Genomic DNA, 22,810 nt, shown 5'->3' on the forward strand with positions numbered 1-22,810 from the left:
ATCTCCTCTGCCCTCCTGGAGGCCTGCCCAGGAGAAGGAGACACCCCAGCAGGCTGGCACTCATCTCTCGCCACGTCCCCACCTTACCGAGATCTTGGTGAAGATGTAGATGAACAGGTAGAGCACGGCCAGGAGGATGGGGATCCTGTTGCCACCGAAGCGTTTCCTGAGGTATTCTGGCATCGTGGTGACCTGGGGGCCAGAGCTGCACTTTCACCACCCGCCGGCCCTGGCCGCGGCCTCAGGCCCCAACCCTCCCCCACCGCCCCGAACTCAGAAGCACAGGGGGTCTTGGGATTCTCAGTGGGGGAACTCAGGAAGGGAGGAGAAAATGGGAGCAGAGGTGGGGTGCGGAGGAACTGGGGTTCCGCGCAGGGGTATGCACCCATCAATCACACTTCCCAAATGGGAGCGTTCGTGTACCCCATCCCAGTTTGTGCCCTCTTCACTATTATTAATTACTAATGTTTTTCTTTCAACTAACTCACATTTTTATTTAAATAAATGGATCTAAAAAGGAGATTTCAAATCAGCACTGTAAATGGAAAATCAATTCTAAATTTATGGGAACCAGCAAAAATAAACGCACAGATAATCGAACAATTCATTAATTTTCTCTTCGTTGTTGGCAACTGCTGTTGCACACCAACGATCCGGGGCCCTGAGCCCACTCATTCTTTGAAAAACAGAAACGAAAGGCAGAGTGGTTGGAGCAGCCCCGGACAGGGACGGAAACACCAGCACCGTGGGACTGTGCCTGGACCTCAACGAACAGCTGGCAGGCTGCAGGGCCGCTGGCCTGTGCCCAGCACCTCGAGTCATGTCAGCGACCCCCATCCGTCCGTGCTTTAGACTCCGGGAGGGCCGCTGTGCTGAGGCCCTTTCCCAGGACACCAGGAACATCAGGGAGTTCTCATGGCTAACGCAGTGGGCTCCAGGGAGGACAGAGAACTCCGTCACCAGGAGGCACTGCCTCGGGTGGGTGGTCCAAAGCCAGGTGTCCTTACCATATGGGACACCCCAGGGACTGAGCCATTTGTTGAGAACATCACTTGGGCGGCACTGTTCTGGGGTTTGGCATGTCCTCTCCCGATCGCCTCATCCCCCTGTATTCCCGGAGGTGGGGTTGAGAGAATGTTATGTTAGCCTCTGGGACCTCGAGCCAACCACTGTTCTCCACGAGGTGCGAGGTCTCGGACGGGAAAGGACAGAGGAGTGGTGGTATTTGCAGACATGTCCGCAGCTCCTCCTCCAGGCTGCTGCTGGGACCTGACCGTGAGGAAGGGCAAAGCCTCCGCGCCGGGTCGGACTGTGCAGGCAGAAGAGGCTGGGAGGGGAGACGAGGGGACTAGGTGACCCGACTTGACACAGGAATACTACATCGGATCTGGTACTCGAGACTAGAAGGTATTCAGCATAAAAGTATTTCAATTTTGATATATGTTTGATGTTTTTTTGTCATAAAATATTCACAAGAAATGAACTGCGGGAATACATGGACATTTTAAAATAGAAGAAAAGAACAAAGCTTCTCTTTTCTCCTCTTCTTCCGGAAAGAGCAGTTTGGGACTCTGACCCTCATGCATGTCTGGCCTGCACCCTCCGGCCTGCGCAGGGCAAACGGCTGGGGTTTTTCAGCAGCACTTTGTCCTGAACTCGGACGCTCTCTGGGAGCACCAGAGACTCAAGCACGCATGTGGAAGGAGCACAGACCTGGTGAAGGTCTGAGAGCCGGTTAGCGGGGGCATGGAGGGCTGCACCCCACTCAGGCGAGAGGGTTCATGCTCTCCTCCGCGAAGGAGAACCACCAGCTGGGCTTGTGGGGCTGACCCCTGCCTCGGGCTGCAGCCTTCACCCCTCGGGATCTCGGCAGGACGTTTCTAACGAGCTAAGAAAGGCGGGAGGGACGGAGTCTGCAGAGGTGAGCGGCACTGGTGTCCAGAAATTAAACCCTGGAGAGAAACGGGAAGCTTGCCCACGGACGAGAGGCAGAGCCTAGGCTGTTGGCGGTCAGGTCCCCAAGAAGGTAGTTTGCCAGGCAGCAAGGTTGGGACAGACAGACAGACAGAGGCAGAGAGGAGGCTGCTAATGGGGAACCGCACCCTGGTGGTTGCTGGGTGCGTGCTAATAGGGAGCAGAGTGACTCCGGTCGGAGAGATGAGGGCTTCGCTCCGCACCTCCCCAGGGGTGAGGGCGGCCAGGTGACCCCATCTGTGCATCTCCCATCACTCAGGTAAAGCCCTCCCTCTCGGAAACCGCCCTGCCCGATCCCCCAGAGCCCGGCCCAGCACCCAGCGGGATCCAGGTCCCTCTTCCTTCCTCTCTGGTCCCGTCTGCGGCCACGCCCTGCAGTGTCCTACCCGGCTCCGCCCCAGCAACAGTTGGTCATTTCCCCTTCAGCCACCTGTCTCTTGGGCCACCCTGAACCCTGCCAGCTCCAGGCCCCATTCCCCTCTGACCCCACATCTTCATCAGAGCAGCTCTCCTGGTCGCGGGCTCGGACAACCTGCGGTGGGACTGACCAGGGCTTCCAGGCCCTCGCGGGGCCTCTTCTCGTGGGGACCGGTCCATCCCTCACTTCGCTGCTCTCCGATTCATGTGAGACCCTGCTGGTGAGTCATCTCAACACATGTGCATTGGGCATCGACCGCGGACCCGACACTATTCCAGACTCTGGGGGGAAACGAGATGGTTCCTGCCCCCGGCCTCACAGTCCAGCGGGCTGCAACACGCTCACCCAGCACGTAAGCGAACGACTGAAATGCTGCGGCTCACCAAAAATATATTTTTGCTGATCTGGCAAAAAATAGGTATACTTTTGGGTTATTCACACTGAATGGCTATAGTTGTGTTGGCTGTTGTCATTTTTGTTTTGTTTTTAATCCTCACTGGAGGATATTTTTCTATTTAACTTCAGATAGAGTGGGAGGGAGGTAGAGAGAGAGAAACATCGACGTGAGAGGGACACAGCAACTGGCTGCCTCCCGCACGGCCCCGACCAGGGCCAGGGACTGAACCGCAACCCAGGTATGTGCCCTTGACCAAAATCGAACCTGCAACTCTGGTCCACTGGCTGACGCTTTAACCGCTGAGCCAAACCAGCCAGGGCAGCTGTTGTCATTTTTAAATTTGACAATGGAAAGGAAAAGAGGTCAGTGCCCCGGACTAAATAGTCAGGTATTATTGCATGTGTTAAAAATTCTTGCATCTTTGAGCCAAGGAAGATTCTGTACCTTCACAGGGAACAGTTGGCAAGGTCTGCACACATTCCAGCTGCCACAGTTTGAGGGGTGCTACTGGCATCTAGTGGGTGGAGGCCAAGGATGCGGCAAACGTCCTGCAGTGCACAGGGAGCCCCTCCCCCAACACACACAGCACAGAATCAGCCAGCCCAGCATGTCACCACGGCTGAGGGTGAGGACGCTGGTCTAGTGGGAGGGGGGGGGGCATGAAGTCCAGTGGGAGAGGCATCTTAATTTATAATCACATAAGCAAATGGAAAACAGCAACTATGGCAAACACAGTAAGGACGATTTCACCTCATCATAAACGTCAGGGGGCTTCCTAGAGGAGCCAGTAGGGCTTGGAAGAGGAACAGGAGCGAATGGCACCATGACGGGAAGGAAAACTTTCCGGCCAGAAGGAGAGCATCCTAGCGGCCGAGGAAGAGAGGGCCTGATGAGGAGGAGAAACTGGCAGGAGCCAGCCCGCAGCTCAGTGATACGGCTTTAGTGAATGAATGAATGAACGAACGGACGAACGAACGAACGAACGAATGAATGAAACTATGGGAGACCGCTGTGGATGGAGAGCAGGGTGAAGTGCAGTTTATTTTCCATATTGATAAGTAAAGTTGGTCTGTAATTTTTTTGATGGGTAGTATTAGCATTATCCTATTCTCAAAAATGATGGACAAAAATTTGTTCTAGGTGGATAATTAACTGAACTGTGCAAAGTTCTAGAGAATAACCTAGGAAAATATCTTTTTGACCTGAAGTAGGAAAAGATTTTATAAGGCAAACCCTAAAAGGCAGGAAAAGGTGATGAATGTGATGACATTACAATTGGAATCTGTTTATCAAAACACCATTAAGAGTGTGAAAAGTAAGCCACAGAGTAGGAAAAAGTGATATTTGCATCACATGTAATCATATACAACCATCCTAAAGGCTGTTTCCAGAATAAATAGAGAACTATAAATCAGTAAGAATCTACACAGCCTAATAGAAAAGTTGGCAAAGCTCCTAGACAAGTTACTTCCCAAAAAAGGAATTCAAATGGCTAGAACATATATAAATAGGATTGGCAATTGAAAACAAAGTGAGACACCACCATACACCCACCAGATTAGCAAGAATTTTTAAGTCAGAAAATACCAGTGACAGTCCGGTCAGGATGGCGGGTAGGTAAACACGGTCTCGCCTCCTCCCACAACCACATCAAAATTACAACTGAACTACAGAACAACTATCATTCAGAACCTCCTGAAACTGAGCTGAATGGAAGTCCTACAACTACAAAATTAAAGACAGAGCCACACAGAGACTGGCGGGAGGGCAGAGGCGTAAACGGGCTGGCCCCACACCCACGCGTGGTGGATAAAAATCAGGAGCACACCTTGGCTGGAAAGGTCCTCCCTGAGGAGTGAGGGGTCCCCATCCCACACCAGGCACCCCACTCAGGGTTCCAGCACCAGGAAGAGAATCCCCATTACTTCTGGCTGGAAAAACCAGTGGGAACTGAGGCTCAGGGAGGCTGAGGCTTCTGGAGCCCCAGGCAGCTCCTTAAAGGGCCCGAGCACGGACTTACTTGGACTTGCTCCCTCCAGGCTCCAGATTGGGGAGGCAGCTTGAAAGGCACCACAGACATACGGGGAAGAACTGAGTTGTTTGGCATTGGGATGAGAGCTGGAGGGGCAGCTTTCTCCCGGACAGAAGTGCTGGCGGAACCCATTGTTCAGACAAACACCATATCTGGGACTCCAGCAACCTGGCTCACATTGTTTGCCCCGCCCTGGTGACTCCCTGAGGCCCCGCCCCACCCAACTTTCAGGCCCACCCAAGCTGTTTCCAGTGGCTTTACCATAGGAATGACTTGTCTTGGCTCTTGTTTCAGATTTTTCTAAATTCTCTTAAAAAAAGCAGCATCTCGCCTCAGTGAGCCCCATACCTCTCACTAACTGGCCCCAGGCCTGGTACTAGGAGCAGCCAGCCTTGGTTCACAACTAGGCTTTGCCTGGGCACCTCCAAGCTTAGCACAAGAAGCAGCCACCTGCAGATCACTTTGTAGCTTATGCGTGGTGGTACCAGGTATAATATAGGCAGTGGCTGACCTTGCCCCAGAGCCAGCACACCCAGTGGACAGCTTCAGACCACATCAAAACACCACCACCCAACCACCTCCACAAGTGACACACTCAAGGAGTGGACTCAGTGGGTACCAGAGCCCTGCTGAAGTAAGTCTTGCTCTGTGTGATGGGCCCTGCACAGCTGATCCTCCAAGGTAGTCAGAGGCCAGTGGGCAGTGGGCACAGCCAGTCCTTGCAGCTGATCAGCCTGAATAAATCCCTCCCACTGATGTGCCAATGCAATCAAACATCAATTACAACAAAAGGGTAGACAGTCCACATGAGGGGTGTACCTTGAAGGCCCCCAGCTAGGGTGATCAGGGAGGCTGTGCTACTGGATCCTACAGGACACCTACTACAATAGGCCTCCTTAGGAAGCCTAGAAAACATAGCAACTCTACCTATTACATAGAAACAAACACAGGGAGGCAGCCAAATTGAGGAGACAAAGAAACATGTCCCAGATGAGAGAACAGAACAAAACTCCAGGAAAATAATTAAACAAAAAGGAGATAAGCAATAGAACAGATGCAGAGTTCAAAACATTAGTTAAAAGGATGTTCAATGAACTTACTGATGGCCTCAAGAGCATAAAAAAGGACCTGTCAGAAATGAAGGATGCACAGTCAGAAATGAAGTCGGTACTAACTGAAATAAAGAATAATTTACACAGATTCAATAGTAGAGTAGGTAAAGCTAAGAAACAAATTATTGATTTGGAATATAAGGAAGCAAAAAACACTCAATCAGAACAGCAAAAAGAAAAAAGAATCCAAAAAAATGAGGACAGTGTAAGGAGTCTCTGGGACAACTTCAAGCATGTCAACATTCTCATCATGGGGGTGCCAGAGGAGAAAACAGAGAGCAAGAAATTAAAAATCTATTTGAAAAAATAATGACAGAAAACTTCCCTAACTTGGTGAAGGAAACAGACATACAAGTCCAGGAAGTACAGAGAGTCCCAAACAAGATGAACCCCAAGAGGCCCACACCATGACACATCATCATCAAAATGCAAAAGATTAAAGACAAAGAGAGAATCTTAGAAGCAGCAAGAGAAAAGCAGTTAGTTACCTACAAAGGAGTTCCCATAAGACTGTCAGATGATTTCTCAAAAGAAACATTGCAGGCCAGAAGGGAGTGGCAAGAAATATTCAAGTTGATGTAAAGCAAGGACCTACAACCAAGATTACTCTATCTTGCAAAGCTGTCATTTAGAATCAGTGGACATATAAAGAGTTTCTCAGGCAAGAAAAAGCTAAAGGAGTTTATCACCACCAAAACAGTATTATATGAAATGTTGCAGTCTTCTTAAAGAGAAAGAATATAAAAAATATGAACAACAAAATGGCAATAAATACATATCTATCAACAACTGAATCAACAAACCAAATGAGCAAGCAGAGCAGAAACAGACTCATAGATATAGAGAACTTTGTGTTGGTTGTCAGATGGGAGGGGGCTTGGGGAGATGGGTGAAAAAGATGAAGGGATTAAGAAGTACAAACTGCCCTGGCCGGTTTGGCTCAGCGGTTGGAGCGCCGGCCTGCGGTACAGAGAGACCCGGGTTCGATTCCCACTAAGGGCACGTACCTCGGTTGCAGTTTGTCCTGGGCCCTGGTTGGTCGTGCGGGTGGCAGCCACTCGATGTGTCCCTTCACATCGACGTTTCTCTCTCTCTCTCTTCCCCTCTCTCCCTCCTGCTCTATCTGAACAAAAAATGGAAAAATGTCCTCGGGTGAGGATAAAAAAAAAGAAGTACAAACTGGTTGTTAGACTGCTGAACCTCAAAGGGAAGGGGGGGTGGAAAGAGATAAACCAAAGAATGTATATGCATATGTGCATAACCAGTGGACACCAACAACAGTGTGGGGACGGCTGGAGGGCAGCAGGAGCAGGGAGGAGGGGTCAATAGGGCGAAAAGGAGGGAACATTTGTAATACGTTCGACAATAAAGGTAAGTTTAAATAAGTAAAACTAAAGTAAAAAAGAAAATACCAAGTGACGGCAAGCATGTGGAGTGACGGAGCAAAGGGTGTTCGCAGGTACGGCCGGCGGGAGGACAGCTGGGGACCACTCCGGGGGCAGCGTGTCTAGTCAGCCAGGTAACACCTCCAACGACCTGGCGACTCCGCCCCCAGGTGTCTCTCCACAAGCACATGCTTATGTCCATCAGGACACTCGTATCCAGAGGTTCATAGCAACCTTGTCCATCACAGCCTAACTCTGGGCACTGCGACCCACAAGCCTGTGACAAGAATGGACAGGTGTATCTTGGTGTCGTCTCCCTACATAATATTCCATAGCGATGAAAATGAGCACATCAGCCACATGCAACGAAAGAACATGTTAGCTGATTCCATGTCCATATATAGGTTTAAGAGGTAAAACTAAGCCGTACTGTCTAGTTTTGCATAATTAAAACTGAGAGAAGCAAGGGCGTGAGTAGGAGGAACGTGGAGGAGAGAGGGAGGCGTTGACATCTGCTGGCACGTGGGTGAGACTGTGACGTCCTACGTCTTGATTTTACTATGGCTTGTGAAGCTGTTTGCTTGTGTTTTATCACTCTTCTGTGTGTCTATTTTATTTCCCAATAAGACTGAATTGGGGAGCTTTTTATGTTTTCTTGGCAATGACAGTCCTCTGGACGCCAGTCCTCTTCTGGTAGACACGTGGTTGTCCCGGGCTTCCTGTCACAGACAACGCCAGCTCAGGCCCTGCCTCCCTTCTCCACCTTCAGCCACACTAGTGCCTTCCTCGCTCTGAGCGGATGGCACAGACTTCCACTTACCCCAGAAAATGAAACCACAGCTGAGAACACCTGGCCACCCTACCTGTGAACTAACCTGCATCTCCACCATCCTTGGTGTCTAACCCATAGTAGGTACTCAGGAATACTGACTGACGCTTTGGCCCAGAGACCCTCACACTCCGACCGGGGCTGGTATGACGCAGATATTTTGTCTATACAGGAGCTAGTCACAGCGGGGACCGCAGACCCAGGCCCTCCCCCCACCGACGGCCGTGCTCGTTTAGGCTCAGTATTATTTAAAAGTTAGGTGTTTTTTTAATCCTCACCCAAGGATATTTTTCTATTTATATTCAGATAGAGTGTGAGTGTGTGTGTGTGTGAGAGAGAGAGAGAGAGAGAGAAACATCAACGTGAGAGAAATACATTGACTGGTTGCCTCCCACATGACCCCGATCAGGGCCAGGGACCAACGCAACCCAGGCACATGGCCTGGACCGGAACGGAACCTGAGGGCCGACGCGCTAACCACCGCGCGACCCGGCCCGGGCAGCCAGTGAGGTTATTTATCCCTGCTCCACTGCCCTCTGCACAGACTTCGCTGCTTCCTGCACAGAGGGACTCACACGGCTTCTCTCGTCATTACTCAGTTCTTTCTACTATGTGTATTTTTTAAATTTTCATCTGGAAGGTGAAAGTCAGTTGCTGCTCTAGAGCAGCACCCTGGTCCTGTGCATGCCGTGAGGCAGAGCACCTCCACGGAATTAGGCCTGCACGGGACACGTGGCCGGAGCTGTCGGGAAGATCAGGAATAATTTCCAAAACTGCTTTTACAAAAATTCCGAAGCAGCATTATTTGGTAACAAAAATTATGGCATTTCCTATCAGTTAGAAATAACTCAACTATTATAGTTTTGCATGCAAAGGAAGAAAAAACACTGAATTAGATTTTTTTGTTAGTTAAAAGGAGTAACGTGTTATACCTTAAACATTCAGAGAGGCTGCAAGTTTCACATTTGGTTGTGGCATTAAAAGACGTATTTTTGAGCCCATGTTCCTCCAGCCTCTGAAAGCCCGTGTGTACCTCTGTCGCCCGTTACTAGGTGGGGACTGCTGGGGACAGGTTTCTCATTGTCTCACCTGTGCCTCATCCCTCTCCAACGCTGGGACCTCCCGGGACTGCCCTGGATGCAGAGGGAGGGACATTGGGTGGGGGGAGGGAGTGCAGGCTTGTCCCTCCCCAAAGGGCTCCTGGTCCCAGTGCCCCGCCCCTCAGACTCACCTGACCCGCAATGTAGATGGGGAGGAAGACCCAGGCCAGGGTCAGCACGGAAAAGACGCCCTGCGGAGCAAACCGAGTCAGGAGTCAGCTTCCCGCCACGCCCAGGTGCCTGGCTTCTGCCGCACCTGGAGGTGACCTGGTCGCTTGTGCCTCTGCGTCATCCGTCATCCGTCAGTCTCTTACTCGCTGAGTGGCTCACCCTCCCTGGACGTCACATTTTCCTGTTTAAATGGGAGGAGGGGATGGAGAGGGACACAGAGAGAATCCTGGCACAGCGTCTCCTGAGCTCACCGCGGCCCCTTCCTGCCGGGGCATCCCCTCCGTCCATCGGCCGTGGTCGGGCCGGCCACCTGGAGGGTGGTTGCTGGTGCCAGAAGAGCTCGCCGGGTCTCCAGACCCATTTCTGTCACCTGTGGAATGGGCGTAGCAGAGCCCGAGGTCGCGAGGCGGTGAGGCAGGCGAGGCTCCGGGCACAGGCTCTCCTCCATGCCTTCTGCGGGCACCGTCCCCTCCACCCTCGCAAGGACACACGTGGCAGGTACTGTCATCATCCTACTTGTACTATTATTATCCCCTGTCATACACTTGCCCAAGGTTACACAACAGTGAGTGTTGCGGCCTGGCTGCGGCCGGCAGCCTGCATCTGGCCCGTCACATAACAAGCAGTGGCACAGAGTCAGCACCAAAGGTTACTCATAGATGAAGGTCACTTTCCTAAGTGCATCCCCTCCTCCTCTGCAAATTGCACCGAGGGAGCTCCGCTGCACAAGGGTGTGCCCTGTCCCTCAGCTGTCGTGGGGTGGCCCGAAGGTCGAGAGCCCGTGAGCCACACGATGTGCGTGCAGCCAGCTGGGATCTGACCCACCGAAACACCCAGTCCCGGGACCTTCTGTCTTCTCAGCCACCAGGGAAACACTCCGGGCCCTTTCCTCACACATCTGCTCCTTGGGGTCCTGGCCTCAGGGCCCCAGCAAGCAGACCCCCGGAGGCCTGACATTTTTGCCAACCAGGGTGCCTTGACGTTTCCGTAAAGCACGCTCTGTTGTTAAAGTGCGGCGCATTCACGCAGCTGCCCCAGGAGCTACGTGTTAGGTAGAGTGAGCTGCCCGCTCCTTGGTGACATACTCACGTTGAACTCATAAGCAGCCACAGAAATGCCCGCAGCAGCGCCTGACCCCGCCAGGCCTACAAAATGTCCGCTTCCTATGTTGCTGGCAAACAAGGACGCACCCACCTGTGGGGAGACAGACAGGTGACAACTTGGAGCCCAGGTCTGGGTACCTCCTCCCCCTCCCAGTTCTTCCCACGCTCCTAAAGGACGACGACAAAGGGGAAGTGCAGGAGACAAGGCCATTCCTAGGTTATCTGGCTTTTTCTCCAAATTAGAAAGACTCTTTCCCGGAGATTGTTTACTTCCATGTGTCATCAATTAGCACAGTAAACACGCAGGTCCCTGTTGCCCCAAACGAGAGCCATGCCTCCTAGGGTTATGCAGCGCCAGATTTGACGGCAGCATCCCTGGACGGGAGGGTGACAGGTCTTGTAGAAAGTGCTTCACGATGAGTCAGGAGGCCTGTGTTAGTCCCAGGTTTGCTTCTGAATCAGCAAAGCAGGGAGCCCTCCTATCAGATAGATAGATGATAGATAGATAGATAGATAGATAGATAGATAGATAGATAGATAGATAGATGATAGGTAGATAGATAGATGATAGATAGATGATAGATAGATAGATAGATAGATAGATAGATAGATAGATAGATGATAGATAGATGGATAGATAGATAGATGATAGGTAGATAGATAGATGATAGATAGATAGATAGATAGATAGATAGATAGATGATAGATAGATAGATAGATAGATAGATAGATAGATAGATAAAAATATAAAGAATAAACAGAGGGGGAAACCAGGTCCTAATAATATCACTTGAACCTCTGTACTCAGTCATAACTGAACCCCTAGATTTTTCCTCAGGTGAGCTGAAACATTCTTTTTTGATTAAACACACTTGAGTTGGACCTAAGTCTTCTCTGGTTTATATTGTGACTTCCACACAACATGTAACCAAAGAGTCCTGAGAAAGCAAAGTCTAGACAGGACACCAGCACTTGAAAATTCTTTGAGAAGTGACTTTAATTGAACCAAAGACCACTTACAGGCCACCACATCATGTCCCCTCCAGCTAGGAAGTAGCCTTTCACTGTGTCTCTCTTGGTCTTCACTGTGGACTAAAACAAAGAAGAAGAAACATGGGTGAGGGAAAATATTAACAAACAGAGGCATCCCAAAATAGCCTAGGCTGCCGATGACAAAGTGAGAGTCCAGAGGGCCAGATTTAAACATCAAATATATTTTGGTTGACCCATGGTTATAAAGAAGATTTTAATTCGAATGCTTTTAGAAGAGGCATAAACTCTTCAAGGCAACACAGCCCCGGTCAGTCCCTGCTTCACACATTGGTGATAGCCTACGTGGCCCCTAGGCATGTAAGTTTCAACCCCAAGGCTTATCTGTACTATCTCATAATGTGTATCATTTACTCCCTTAGCACAGGGATAGCGTTCTGCTCACACGGCGTCAGACACTATGCCAAGCATTTTAAAGCATTCTCTCATTTTAATTCTCACTAACTCCAGGGAAGTTGGAAGTTGGTAAGAAACTGAGGCTCAGAATTAGAGTCACGTGTCTCATGACACATTTTCAGGTCACAGAAGGGACAGGAATTCAAGCCTAGTTCAGCCTGATTTTGGAACTCATGTTTTTTTTTTTTTTTTTTTTTTTTTTTTTTTTTTTATCCTCACCTGAGGACATTTTTCCATTTTTTGTTCAGGTAGAGTGGGAGGGAGAGAGAGGAACAGAGAGAGAGAGAGAAACATCGATGTGAAAGGGACACATCGAGTGGCTGCCACCCACACGACCAACCAGGGCCGGGGACAAACTGCAACCGAGGTACGCGCCCTTAGCGGGAACCGAACCCGGGTCTCTCAGGACCGCAGGCCGACGCTCTAACCGCTGAGCCAAACCGGCCAGGGCGGAACTCATGTTTTTAACTGGTCTACAAAACCATCTTTAAAAGAAGAAAGCTTCCTGGCACTGAAGGTGTTTTAATGCAGACATTTGACCACTAAGTAGTGTGTGTGATATTGAATAAGTTGTTTAAATCCTCTCAGCCTCTTGATGTGAATGTTGGTGAGGAGACTCACTGGATGAGAGATGGCATAATCTGGTATGTTTTCATCTCTGCAAATAATCCTCCTATAGAAAATAGACACTATAGAGTGATGTCAGCATCATGGCGAAGTGGGATGATGCCTTTGTATCTCCCCTTAAATCTGTAACTAGTTGGACATCTATAATTCAACAGAGGTTCCTCTGCTCAACACACTAGCATAGCTGAGAGAGCCACATCGGTACACGCGAATGTGGGTGTATTGGTTTGCGTAGGGGGGCAGGAGGGAGGAAGGACAGACACAGTTCCTCAGGCTGCTGCAGCTGAGCTCACAACCCCAGCCAGTGGGGGGGAGCCAGGGTGCAGCCCTGCAATGCAGCCTGGAGGAGGGTAAAGGGGCCGAAGCAGTGTCAGTGCCTGAAAATGGGCTCCCTCCCCCGATTGTGCTGGAGCTTGGCAGCAGCAGGGGACACATCCATGCCTCTCGGTGCAGCACAGTGGAGTCAGCAGCCACAGGGAGCCAGGTGACAACAAATGGGCTCAGGAACCCGGCTCCCTCCAACCAGCCACATCCCCTAGTATGGTGGTGCCAGGAGACCCAGGAGGTCTAGACATAGCAGGAGCACCCGCCACCCTGCTACCCAGGCAGTGACTCCAACGACCACAGTGACACCTCTCCACCATGACCCCGCAGGCACAAGTCACATAGGTAAGAGAAAACAAACAAACAAAAAAAACATGCACTAGAAAGTTTTTCTGCCGGAAAACAAAAGAAAGACCTCTAATTATAAACCTACTGAATTGTTAAAAATCACAACGGTACCTAAACAAGAAAACTGTTCACTACTTCAGATGTGGCATCAGAGGAGCGACCCATCAAGCACCGCAACCAAGGTGACATAGTAACACAAATAAATGACAATTCTCCAGAAACCAAAGTCAAACTCTTGGAAAACGGGGACATAAAGGACAAAGAATTCAAAATAGTAGTCATGAAAAAACTTAACAAGACACCAAGAAACTCAGAAATGTAACTCAGTGAGCTCAGGGATAAAAGTAATACGTAGAAGAATACTTTACTAAAGAGATTGGAACTGTAAAAAAAGAACCAGAGAATCCAAGATAGCAGTGGACTACGTGGAAACTATACTCAACTCCTCTCTGGACCAAACTGGAATTATGCCTAAATTACAGAATAATCATCCTGAATAACCGACCGAAGACGAGCTGAAGAGAAGGCTTATGACGGGGTTTACAGAAGAAGTCACTTCAAGATTGGTAGGAAGAGTGGACACACGAAAAGGGCTGGCCCTGCTCCCGTGGGCGGTGGCTGAGGCTCCAGAGAGATATCTCAGCTGTGTGGTGTTCTCCCTGAGAAATGTGGGTTCTCAACCCCAAACTAGGCTCCCCAGCCCAGAGCATCAGAGCCAGAAAGAGCCACCCACACTGGCTGTAGGGTTTCTGTTCATCAGGGAGAGACAAGAGTCCCTAGAGACACAGGCACCCTCTTAAAGGGCCAATACACAACATTTCATTTGCAACCACTTACCCTGGGCTCCAGCAAAGGGAGAGTGGAGTGGACTAGAGTCACGTGAGGAGAGTCTAGGGTTTGTGGTTCTGGGGAGAGAGCTGAGGGGACAACTAACAAAATCCCTGTTTTGAGTCCCTCTCCCATTCCACAGATGCCGTCTCTTTTGGGTGGAGCATGCCCCTCCTTGCCCCATCAGCCTGGGGGAGTGCAATAGCCCCGCCCTCTAGACTACCTGTCACTCCACCCTGTGAAGCTTACACCCTCTGAGGAGTCAGCTGCCTTGGCCAGGGTGTAGAGGTTTGGGTAGATTTAAGGGGTGTCAGTAACTGAGTTGTGTGGCTTTGAGGTGGAGCCTACACGCCCCCCACTTCCCTGAAGCCCGACCAGCACCTCCTCCTCATGGGAGATCCACTAACCTCATCTTTCCAACTCCTGGCAGCCCCACTCTACTGAGCTCAGTCTCCTTCCTGCAGACTATGTGACAGAGTTCTGTGGCTCGAGGATCGGGGCCACTTTTTTCTCTCACCTGCCTGACCTGAGCAGAACCCTTCCTTCACACAGCCAAATCTTGTTCTGTTTGGGCCTGTCGAGCCCACTGGCCTACCATGACGCCCCCTGAGACCCTGCCCCACTACAGAGATATGCAATCACCCAGCAGGTGGCAGCTAGACCTGGTGTACCCAGGGACATTTGCTGAGTGGCCTCAGATCCAGCACTGGCACCAAGGTTGAATCTGTATCAATCAGGTGAACGCCACTCACCAATACCTGCTGATTCACCAAGAACCTACCTCATGCAACTCGAGTACCACTGAGGCATTTTTCAGTGATTGAGCTGTCAGGTGGAGGTGGATCTTGGGGTGCCTTAAAACTTTTGCTGAGCCCTGGCCAGTTTGGCTCAGCGGTTAGAGCATCAACCTGCAGTCCAGAGAGACCCAGTTCGGTTCCCACTGGGGGCACGTACCTCGGTTACAATTTGTCCCTGGCCCTGGTTGGGTCATGCGGGTGGCAACCACTCAATGTGTCCCTTTCATGTCAATGTTTCTCTCTCTCTCTCTCCCTCCCACTCTATCTGAACAAAAAATGGGAAAATGTCCTCGGGTGAGGATAAAAAAAGAACCCAACATTTGCTGACCTGCCCCCAGGCCCAGTACTAGTAAAAGCCAGCCTTGATGCACAGCTCGGTCCTTCTTGCATGCACCCAGGCCCAGCAGAGGCAGCTACAAACTGTGGGTTGCTTGTAGCTCCAAATAGGTTGCCCAGAGCACCATCTGACATTGGCCTGCAACAGCGTTCCTCTCAAGAGGCCCAAAACCAACACACTCAGTGGCCAGCTTCAGACAACACTAGAGCAAGATCTAATAAGCTTCACAAGAGGCATATTCAAAAGGAGATCTCAGCAGGCATCAGAACCTGCTGAGGTGAATTCTGCTTCATTTGGGCAGCGCCTGCACAGCCATTTGCCAGGGTTCAGGGTTGAGCCTCAGAGTCAGCCAGCCTCAGGGTTGATCCCACACATGAAAGGGCCAGTAGCAATCAAAACTCAACTACAACAGGAAGACCCACATGACCCACACAAGGGACATTCCTAGAGCACCCAGCTCAGGTGATCAAGGAGACTGCACCACTAGACCCCACAGGATACTTACTACATAAGGCCACCCCACCAAGTCTGGGAGTTGTAGCAGATCTATCTAATACATAGAAATAAACACAAAGAGGCAGCCAAATGGGGAGACAAAGAAACATACCCCAAGTGAAAGAACAAAAAACATCTCCAGAAAAAGAGCTAAATAAAATGGAAGTAAGCAATTTATTAGCTATAGAGTTCAAAGCAGTGTTTATAAGAATGCTCAACAGCACAAAAAAAGTCAAAGAAACCATAAAAAAGAACCAGTCAGAAATGAAGAATACAATATTTGAAATAAAGAATACACTAGAGGGAATCAACAGTAGACTGGAAGAAGAGGGATGGAATCAGTTGGAAGACAAGGTAGAAGGAAACACCCAATCAGAGCAGCAAAAAGAATTTAAACAAATAAGGATAGTTTAAGAGACCAATGGGACATTATAAAGCATAACATATCTGCATTATAGGGGTACCAGAAGGAAAAGAGAGAGAGAGCAAGGGATTGAGAACCTATTTGAAGAAAGAATTACCAAAGACTTACTGAATCTGGTGAAGGAAAAAGAAATACAAGTCTGGGAAGTGCAGAGAGTTCCACACAAGATGAACCCAAAGAGGACTGCACCAAGACACATCATAATTAAAATGTCAAAGGTTAAAGACAGAATCTTAAAAACAGCAAGAGAAAGACAGTTACCTAAAAGGGAGCTCCCATAAGACTGTCAGATGATTTCTCAATAGAAACATTTCAGGCCAGAAGGGCCTGACATATTCAGTGATGAAAGCAAGAACCTACAACCAAGACTACTTTTCCTAGCAAGGCTATCATTTAAAATTAAAGGAGAAATAAAGAATTTCCAAGAAAAAACATTCTAAAAAACTCAATAAATGAGATAAAGAATTTATTAGAACAGTTGGAAATAGAGCAGACCATATGCAAGAGGGAATTAGCAAGTTTGAAGACAGAAATCTAGAAATTATTCAAGTGGAAGAAGAGAGATAACTAAGCTTTTTATAAAAAATAAAAGAACCCTATAAGAACTATATAATTTCATTAGAAAGGGTAACATAAGATAATGGGTATCCCAGACAGAGAAGAAAGGGGAAGGGACCATTTTCTTTCATTATTATTAAAGAATTCTACTAGAACTATCTGACTCCATTAGAAAGGTCAACATGAAGATAATGGGTATCACAGAAGGAAAGAGAGGGAGGAAGGAGCAGAGAGCCTATTTAGAGAAATAATTGATGAGAAGTTCCCAAACCAAGAGAAGGAACTTTACATTCAAGTACAAGAAGCTAACAAAACATAATATCTAGACTCAAAAAGCCTTCTCCAAGACACACTATATTAAAACTTATGTTTAATAAGTTTGTCAAAAGTTAATGATAAAGAAAGAATTCTCAAGGCATCCAAGGGAAAAAAGACAGTAACCTGCAAAGGAACCCCATCATCTTTCTTAGAAGAAACCCTATAGGCCAGCAAAGAGTGTAATGATATATTAAAAGTAATGAAAGATGGCAACCACCAGCCAAAAATAATATATCCTTGTTAAGCAAAGTTATCCTTTAGATTAAGGAGAAATAAAGGCTCCTCAGACAAACAAAAGTTGAGGGAATTTACTACCACAAAACCTACATTACAAGAAATGCTGAACCAAAATGACAAAAGTACACAAAACTTTGAGTAAGTTGACAAACAGAAGCAGAAAATTACAGCTCTATTTGACAATAGGGTATTAAATGCTTAATTATAACATAAAGGTTAAAGGGGGGGGGGGGGCGCCCTGGCCAGTTTAGCTTTGTGGTTAGAGCGTCAACCTGTGGACCAGAGTCACAGGTTTGATTCTGGTCAAGGGCATGTACCTCGGTTGCGGTTCCGTCCCTGGCCCTGGTCGGGGCTGTGAGGGGAGGCAACCAGTCGATGTGTCTCTCTCATGTTGATGTTTCTTTCTCTCCCTCCCACTCTATCTGAAGATAAATGGAAAAGTATTCTTGGGCAAGGATTTAAAAAAAGTTAAAGGGGGGAAACATTAAAAATAACTATAGCTACTGTACTTTGGTGATGAATGCATGGCATGAAAAGGGATGATTTGTGATAATAAAAACATAAAAGGGGAAGAGGGATAGCACAGGACTTGTATAGGTGAATGCAGATAGGATGCTATCAAAAGAAAAAGGACTAAACTCACCAATCAAAAGGCACAGAGGAGCAAGATGGATTTAAAAACAAGACCCATTATAAAAACAAGACACCTTCAGGAGACATGTCTCAGCTCTAAAAACAGACACATGGAAGGGTTGGAAGATGATACTCCAAGCAAATGGTATCCAGAGAAAAGTGAGTGTAGTTATACCCATATCAGACAAAACAGATATCAAGACAAAAAGAGATAACAAGAGACAAAGATGGACATCTTATAATGATAGAGGGAGAAATCTATCAAGAAGACATAGCATTTATTAATATGTATGCTCCCAACCTAGGAGCACCAAAATATATAAAGCAGTTATCAGTAACCTAAAGGGAAGAAATAGACAGCAGTACAATATGTAAGAGAAAAGAGCCCTTGCCAGATAGCTCAGTAAGTTAAAGCATTGTCCCGATGCACCAAGGGTTCAGGTTTGATCCCTGGTCATAGCACGTACAAGAATTAATCAATGAATGTATAAATAAGTGGGACAGCAAATTGATGTTTCTCTCTCTCTCTCTCTCTCTCTCTCTCTCTCTCTCTCTCAATCAGTAAATAAGAAAACAGTCACGGTGGCTGATTCTTCCTAAACCCTGACACAAAAAGTATTTTTTGAGGATAAAAAATTACTTGTGCTGAAAGGGCTCCTCAAACTAGTAATATAATAGAATCTCCTGGTTCTCTTGTGCAAATATAGATCCCCAGGAACTCTAACCCTAACCCCAACTCCCCCCACTTCTACCCCAACCCCCGAATCCAGGGCTTTCTGATTCAAAAGCCCTTACTCTTGATAACATCGCACTCATCCTAATTTGTCCTAATAAGGCAGGGAGACCCAGCAGGGTTACATCCATGGTCTTTGGGGTATCCAGCACTTTTGCCACCTTCTTGACCTGGAAGAGTAAAAGCTAAGAGGTATGAGTGGAGAAATGATCTACAAATAGTCATATCAAAGTGGGGACACAGCCCACTGGTGTTGCGCAGTGGATTGAGCCACGGACTGATAGGTCCCATGGACTGATAGGTCCCGGCTTGTTCCCTGTCAGGGCACATGCCTGGGTTGCGGGTTTGGTCCCCAGTGGGGGGGTTGCAGGGGGCAGCTGATGGATGCTTCTGTCTCACATCAATGTTTCTATCTCTCTCCCCCTCCTCTTTCTCTAATAAATCAACAAAAATATATTTTTATTAAAAAATTATAATAATAATAAAGCATGGACTTCAAAATGGAAATATGAATTCTAACTCCAGCTGTCCTAACTCACTAACAGAATAAGAAACTGAAATTCTTTCAGCCTCAGTGTTTGTATCTATAAAATGGGTATGGTAATAGTGTCTTTTTCGTAAGGACCTGTGTATATTACATGAGATCACATAAGTGAAGCTACCTAACACAGTACCTGGCACAGAGTCAACCTTCAATGCATTTTTTTTTAATTTAAAGTTCTGCTTACTGTATGACCTTGAGCTGGTTTCTTCCCCTCTCTGCCCCCCCCCCCCCCCCCCCCCGGCTTACCCATAGTCCGACGGCCAGGACAAAGAGGAAGTACAGAACCAGCACTGCGATGTCACCTGCCTCCAGGCTCCGCTGCGGAAAGGCCTCCAGGGGATCTGACTGTGCAGGTGGAGCGCTGCTGGGGCCGCTCTCCATGGTGCTGAACGGACTTCAGTCCTGTGGGAGGTCGACCGCGAGTCAGATGCCAGACCCCGGCACATTCTGCCCTCTCCGCAGCTGCCTGCTTGGAACGTCCGGACAGGACAACAGCCGCCGCAGCATATCTGAGGGCGGGTTCATCCAGCCATTCGTTCATTCATTCACTCATTCATTCATTCATTCAGCAAATGTTTGCAATGAAGTTTTATCAAACCCACAGTTAATTTTTACCAATTAAATCACTCACTTGGAAAAATGTAAAGAAGAATAAACACAGTAGTTCAGATGGTTTCATCACCTCTGCCACTTAACGAGCACATGTGCAGGAATGAGAGACAACAAGACAACCGAGAGTTTGTGTTTCCCAGATGCTGTAAAGCTGGGTCAAGCCTAGCCAACAACCTTCTCTGAGACTCAGCCAGACACTACAGTCTTGTTCCAATAAAACTGCCTATATTCACCAAATGCCTATAGAACACCTACTACATGCCAGGCCTCCTTCTAAGAGTTGAAACACTGTCCTAAGCTGTTTCTCAGTACACTGCACTTCAGTGGGTGGCTTTCGGGGTTGCCGTGTGGCAGATGTACGTTCCCTCAAAGGTCTTCATGTCCCAATCCCAGAACCTGTGACTATGTTAAATTACATGGCAAAGCACAATGAAGGATGGAATTAAGGTTGCTACTCAGCTCTCCTTAAAATGAGGAGCGTATTCTAATCATCTGAGTGAGTCTGATGCAATACAAGGGTCCTTAAAAGTGGAAAAGGAGATCAGAGATGACAGCGTGAGAAGGGTTTTGCCCAGTATCGCTGGCTTTAAAGATGGACTAGTAAGGCCATGAGCCAAGGAATGCAGGTGGCTTCTAGAAGCTGGAAAAGCAAACTGATCTATTCTTCCCAAGAACTACAGAAGGAATTTGGCCCTTTAAGACCCATTTAACACATGACTTCAGAACCAGGCTCACCCTGCCGGCGAGCGTTGGCTCAGTCCTAACAGCTGCAGAGCACTGCATCGGACCACAGGGGGGAGTTTAAACTTGAGTTTGCCAGCTTTCTTGTAAATAAAGAAACTGCACTAGCTGTTGCAATGGTTGATTTCCTAAAACTGTCATGAATGAGGTCACAGGCAAATTATGCCGAACACCTCTTAGAGCCTTTAAACGTTTTAAAAGGTGTTTCATAAACAGCAGTGACTAAGACCCTTCTGTGTTCCCTGCCTTCTAGGGCCCATGGTGCCTGTAGCCCTGGGCCATAGTCTCTGGGGGTCCCCTACATCTTAGGATCTGATGGAGGAAGGGCAGGCCAGGCCCAGCGTGGGGAATTAACAGCCAATTTCATTGGGCTCAGAAGTCATGACTCTTGAGGACCTGTGAGTATCTGTCAGTCTACTTCTCCACATTCTTTCCACCTGTTTCTGTAGCCTCCTGAGCTATCTTCTCTGCCGGTGATGGAGCTCAGCCTTCTCCTTCTCCTGAGGATGGGCTGTGACTGGCTGGCACTCCCAGAAGCCTCGTGGGCTGGGCACCCCAGGTCGGCAAACTTCTGTGTGTGCTTCAGACACATAACCTTGAGGGCAGCAGAAACCACCATGGGATTTTTCTTGTCCTAGGACAGCAGGATCCCACAGACACCCTTGAGGCGATCCAGGGTGGCCTGGCCCCGCTTGGCCTTGGGGGACACACGCCTCCTCCCATGGGCAGAAGTGTGGTACAGGGTTGGGAAATGGTAGGGCCATGAGATGGGTTGGTGTTCATCTGCTTGCAGGGGAAGGTCAGGTCCTTCAGCTTGGTTCTGTAGAAATTGCCAGAAGTGTGGGTGACCCCACAGTGCACGGCACCACCTCCAGCCCAGTGGTACCTGCTGGGCTGTGACGGCCACTGGTGGCCCAGGAGGTGGCTTTGGCCATTGAGCGCCAGGACCTGCCCCTCCAGCACCTTAGGCAGCTGCCCCAGAAAAAAACTCGTGCTGTCTTGAGCCATTAAGTGGTGTTTATTACAGCGGCAATTAGAAACTAAAATTCCTAAGGGTGATTTTTACTATAAGTGATTTGGGCACTGACTTATTCCTGTGTTAAGATGTGATTCATCCCAGGGTGTCAGCCCCCAAGGGTACAGGAAGGAAAAGACGTAGTCCCTGCCCTCCAGGGTGTGCAGCTAACCGAGGGATAAACCTACGCACAGACAAGAGCCACCCGATGTGATGACCAGTGTCATGGACAACCACAGAGACCCGCGCCTTGACGAGTCCAGCTTAGCAGCCGCTTTGCCAGCTGCACTGCCGACCCGTCCTGACACCTTGCACACATTCCCTAATTTCTCAAACACTTAGCTTTCCGTCTGCAAAATGGGCAATAAGAGCTGGCGTTTGATAGATTGCTGTGAACCGTGCCATGCTGAGTCCCGTGCCTTGCACAGCTGTGCTCAGTACGTTGCAGTTAGACTGCGATTATTATCATTTTCTACAAGAGGGAGTGAGGCAAGAACCACCGACTTCTCAGGGAGGACCCAGACAGCAGCATCGGAGCTGGACTCTGATGGAAGAGCAGGTGGTCCTTGGGGGACGAGGGGGTCAGGGAGCAGTCCAGGCTGAGACAGCCACACGTGCAGGCAACGAGGTGTGAATAAGCACGACCTGTTTAAAGAACCACCGGGTTCTGGCCTGAGTATTAACATGGGAGGGGATTTGAGCAGTGAGCCATGAAGGCGAAAACACCAGCCCTCGATGTCATTTGAAGGATTTTATAAGGTCAGTGGCTCTCATCCTTTCAACAGCACCTGCTTTTATAACAAGTATCTTGTAACATCCCCTAAAAAAGGTTCTGAGATTTAAATGTTAAGGGTGTTTCCCCCAAACCAACGAACAATTCTCAGACACCGACAGGACGTCTAAGAATTCAACTCAATCTGACACTATCTACCCAGAGAGAGCCTCAGATTCATCAGGTTAAAGGTTCAGTCCCTCACGATTGTCTCCCCTCAACATACACACACATTCAGATGCCACTTGCAAACCCAGGTTACCTGTTCTTCTGACTAACTGGCTAAAGGTTGGAGGTTCCAATGACACGCACCCTCTCCTTGAGTTTAATTAACTTGCTAGAAGGGGTCATAGAACTCAGAGAAACATTTTCTGAGAAATAGAAGGAAAGGCATTTCTGACAAAGTAATGATGCATCAACATGAAACTGCCCCGACCCCACTGGAAGACGCCAAGCCGATGCTTCCGACAGCGTGAAAGTGTCCTGCACTTAGAAATAAG

At 48.6% G+C, this 22,810-nt stretch overlaps 1 protein-coding gene across 1 annotated transcript in view; it reads right to left on the bottom strand.

Annotated features, from left to right (window-relative positions):
• Positions 1–19,554, bottom strand: part of SLC5A11 (solute carrier family 5 member 11) — a 45,214-nt gene extending 25,660 nt beyond the window's left edge. The window contains exons 1-5 of the mRNA XM_036279583.1: positions 19,417–19,554; positions 11,542–11,613; positions 10,508–10,612; positions 9,379–9,438; positions 88–192 (exon numbers count right to left, since the gene is read on the bottom strand). Coding sequence (XP_036135476.1) covers positions 88–192; positions 9,379–9,438; positions 10,508–10,612; positions 11,542–11,613; positions 19,417–19,551 — 477 coding nt within the window. The 5' untranslated portion in view covers positions 19,552–19,554. The remainder of the gene's footprint in view (positions 1–87; positions 193–9,378; positions 9,439–10,507; positions 10,613–11,541; positions 11,614–19,416) is intronic.
• Between the last annotated feature and the right edge of the window lie 3,256 nt (positions 19,555–22,810).

The sequence above is a fragment of the Molossus molossus genome, unplaced genomic scaffold (assembly GCF_014108415.1).
Source record: "Molossus molossus isolate mMolMol1 unplaced genomic scaffold, mMolMol1.p scaffold_m16_p_3, whole genome shotgun sequence".
NCBI classification, from domain to species: Eukaryota; Metazoa; Chordata; class Mammalia; order Chiroptera; family Molossidae; genus Molossus; species Molossus molossus.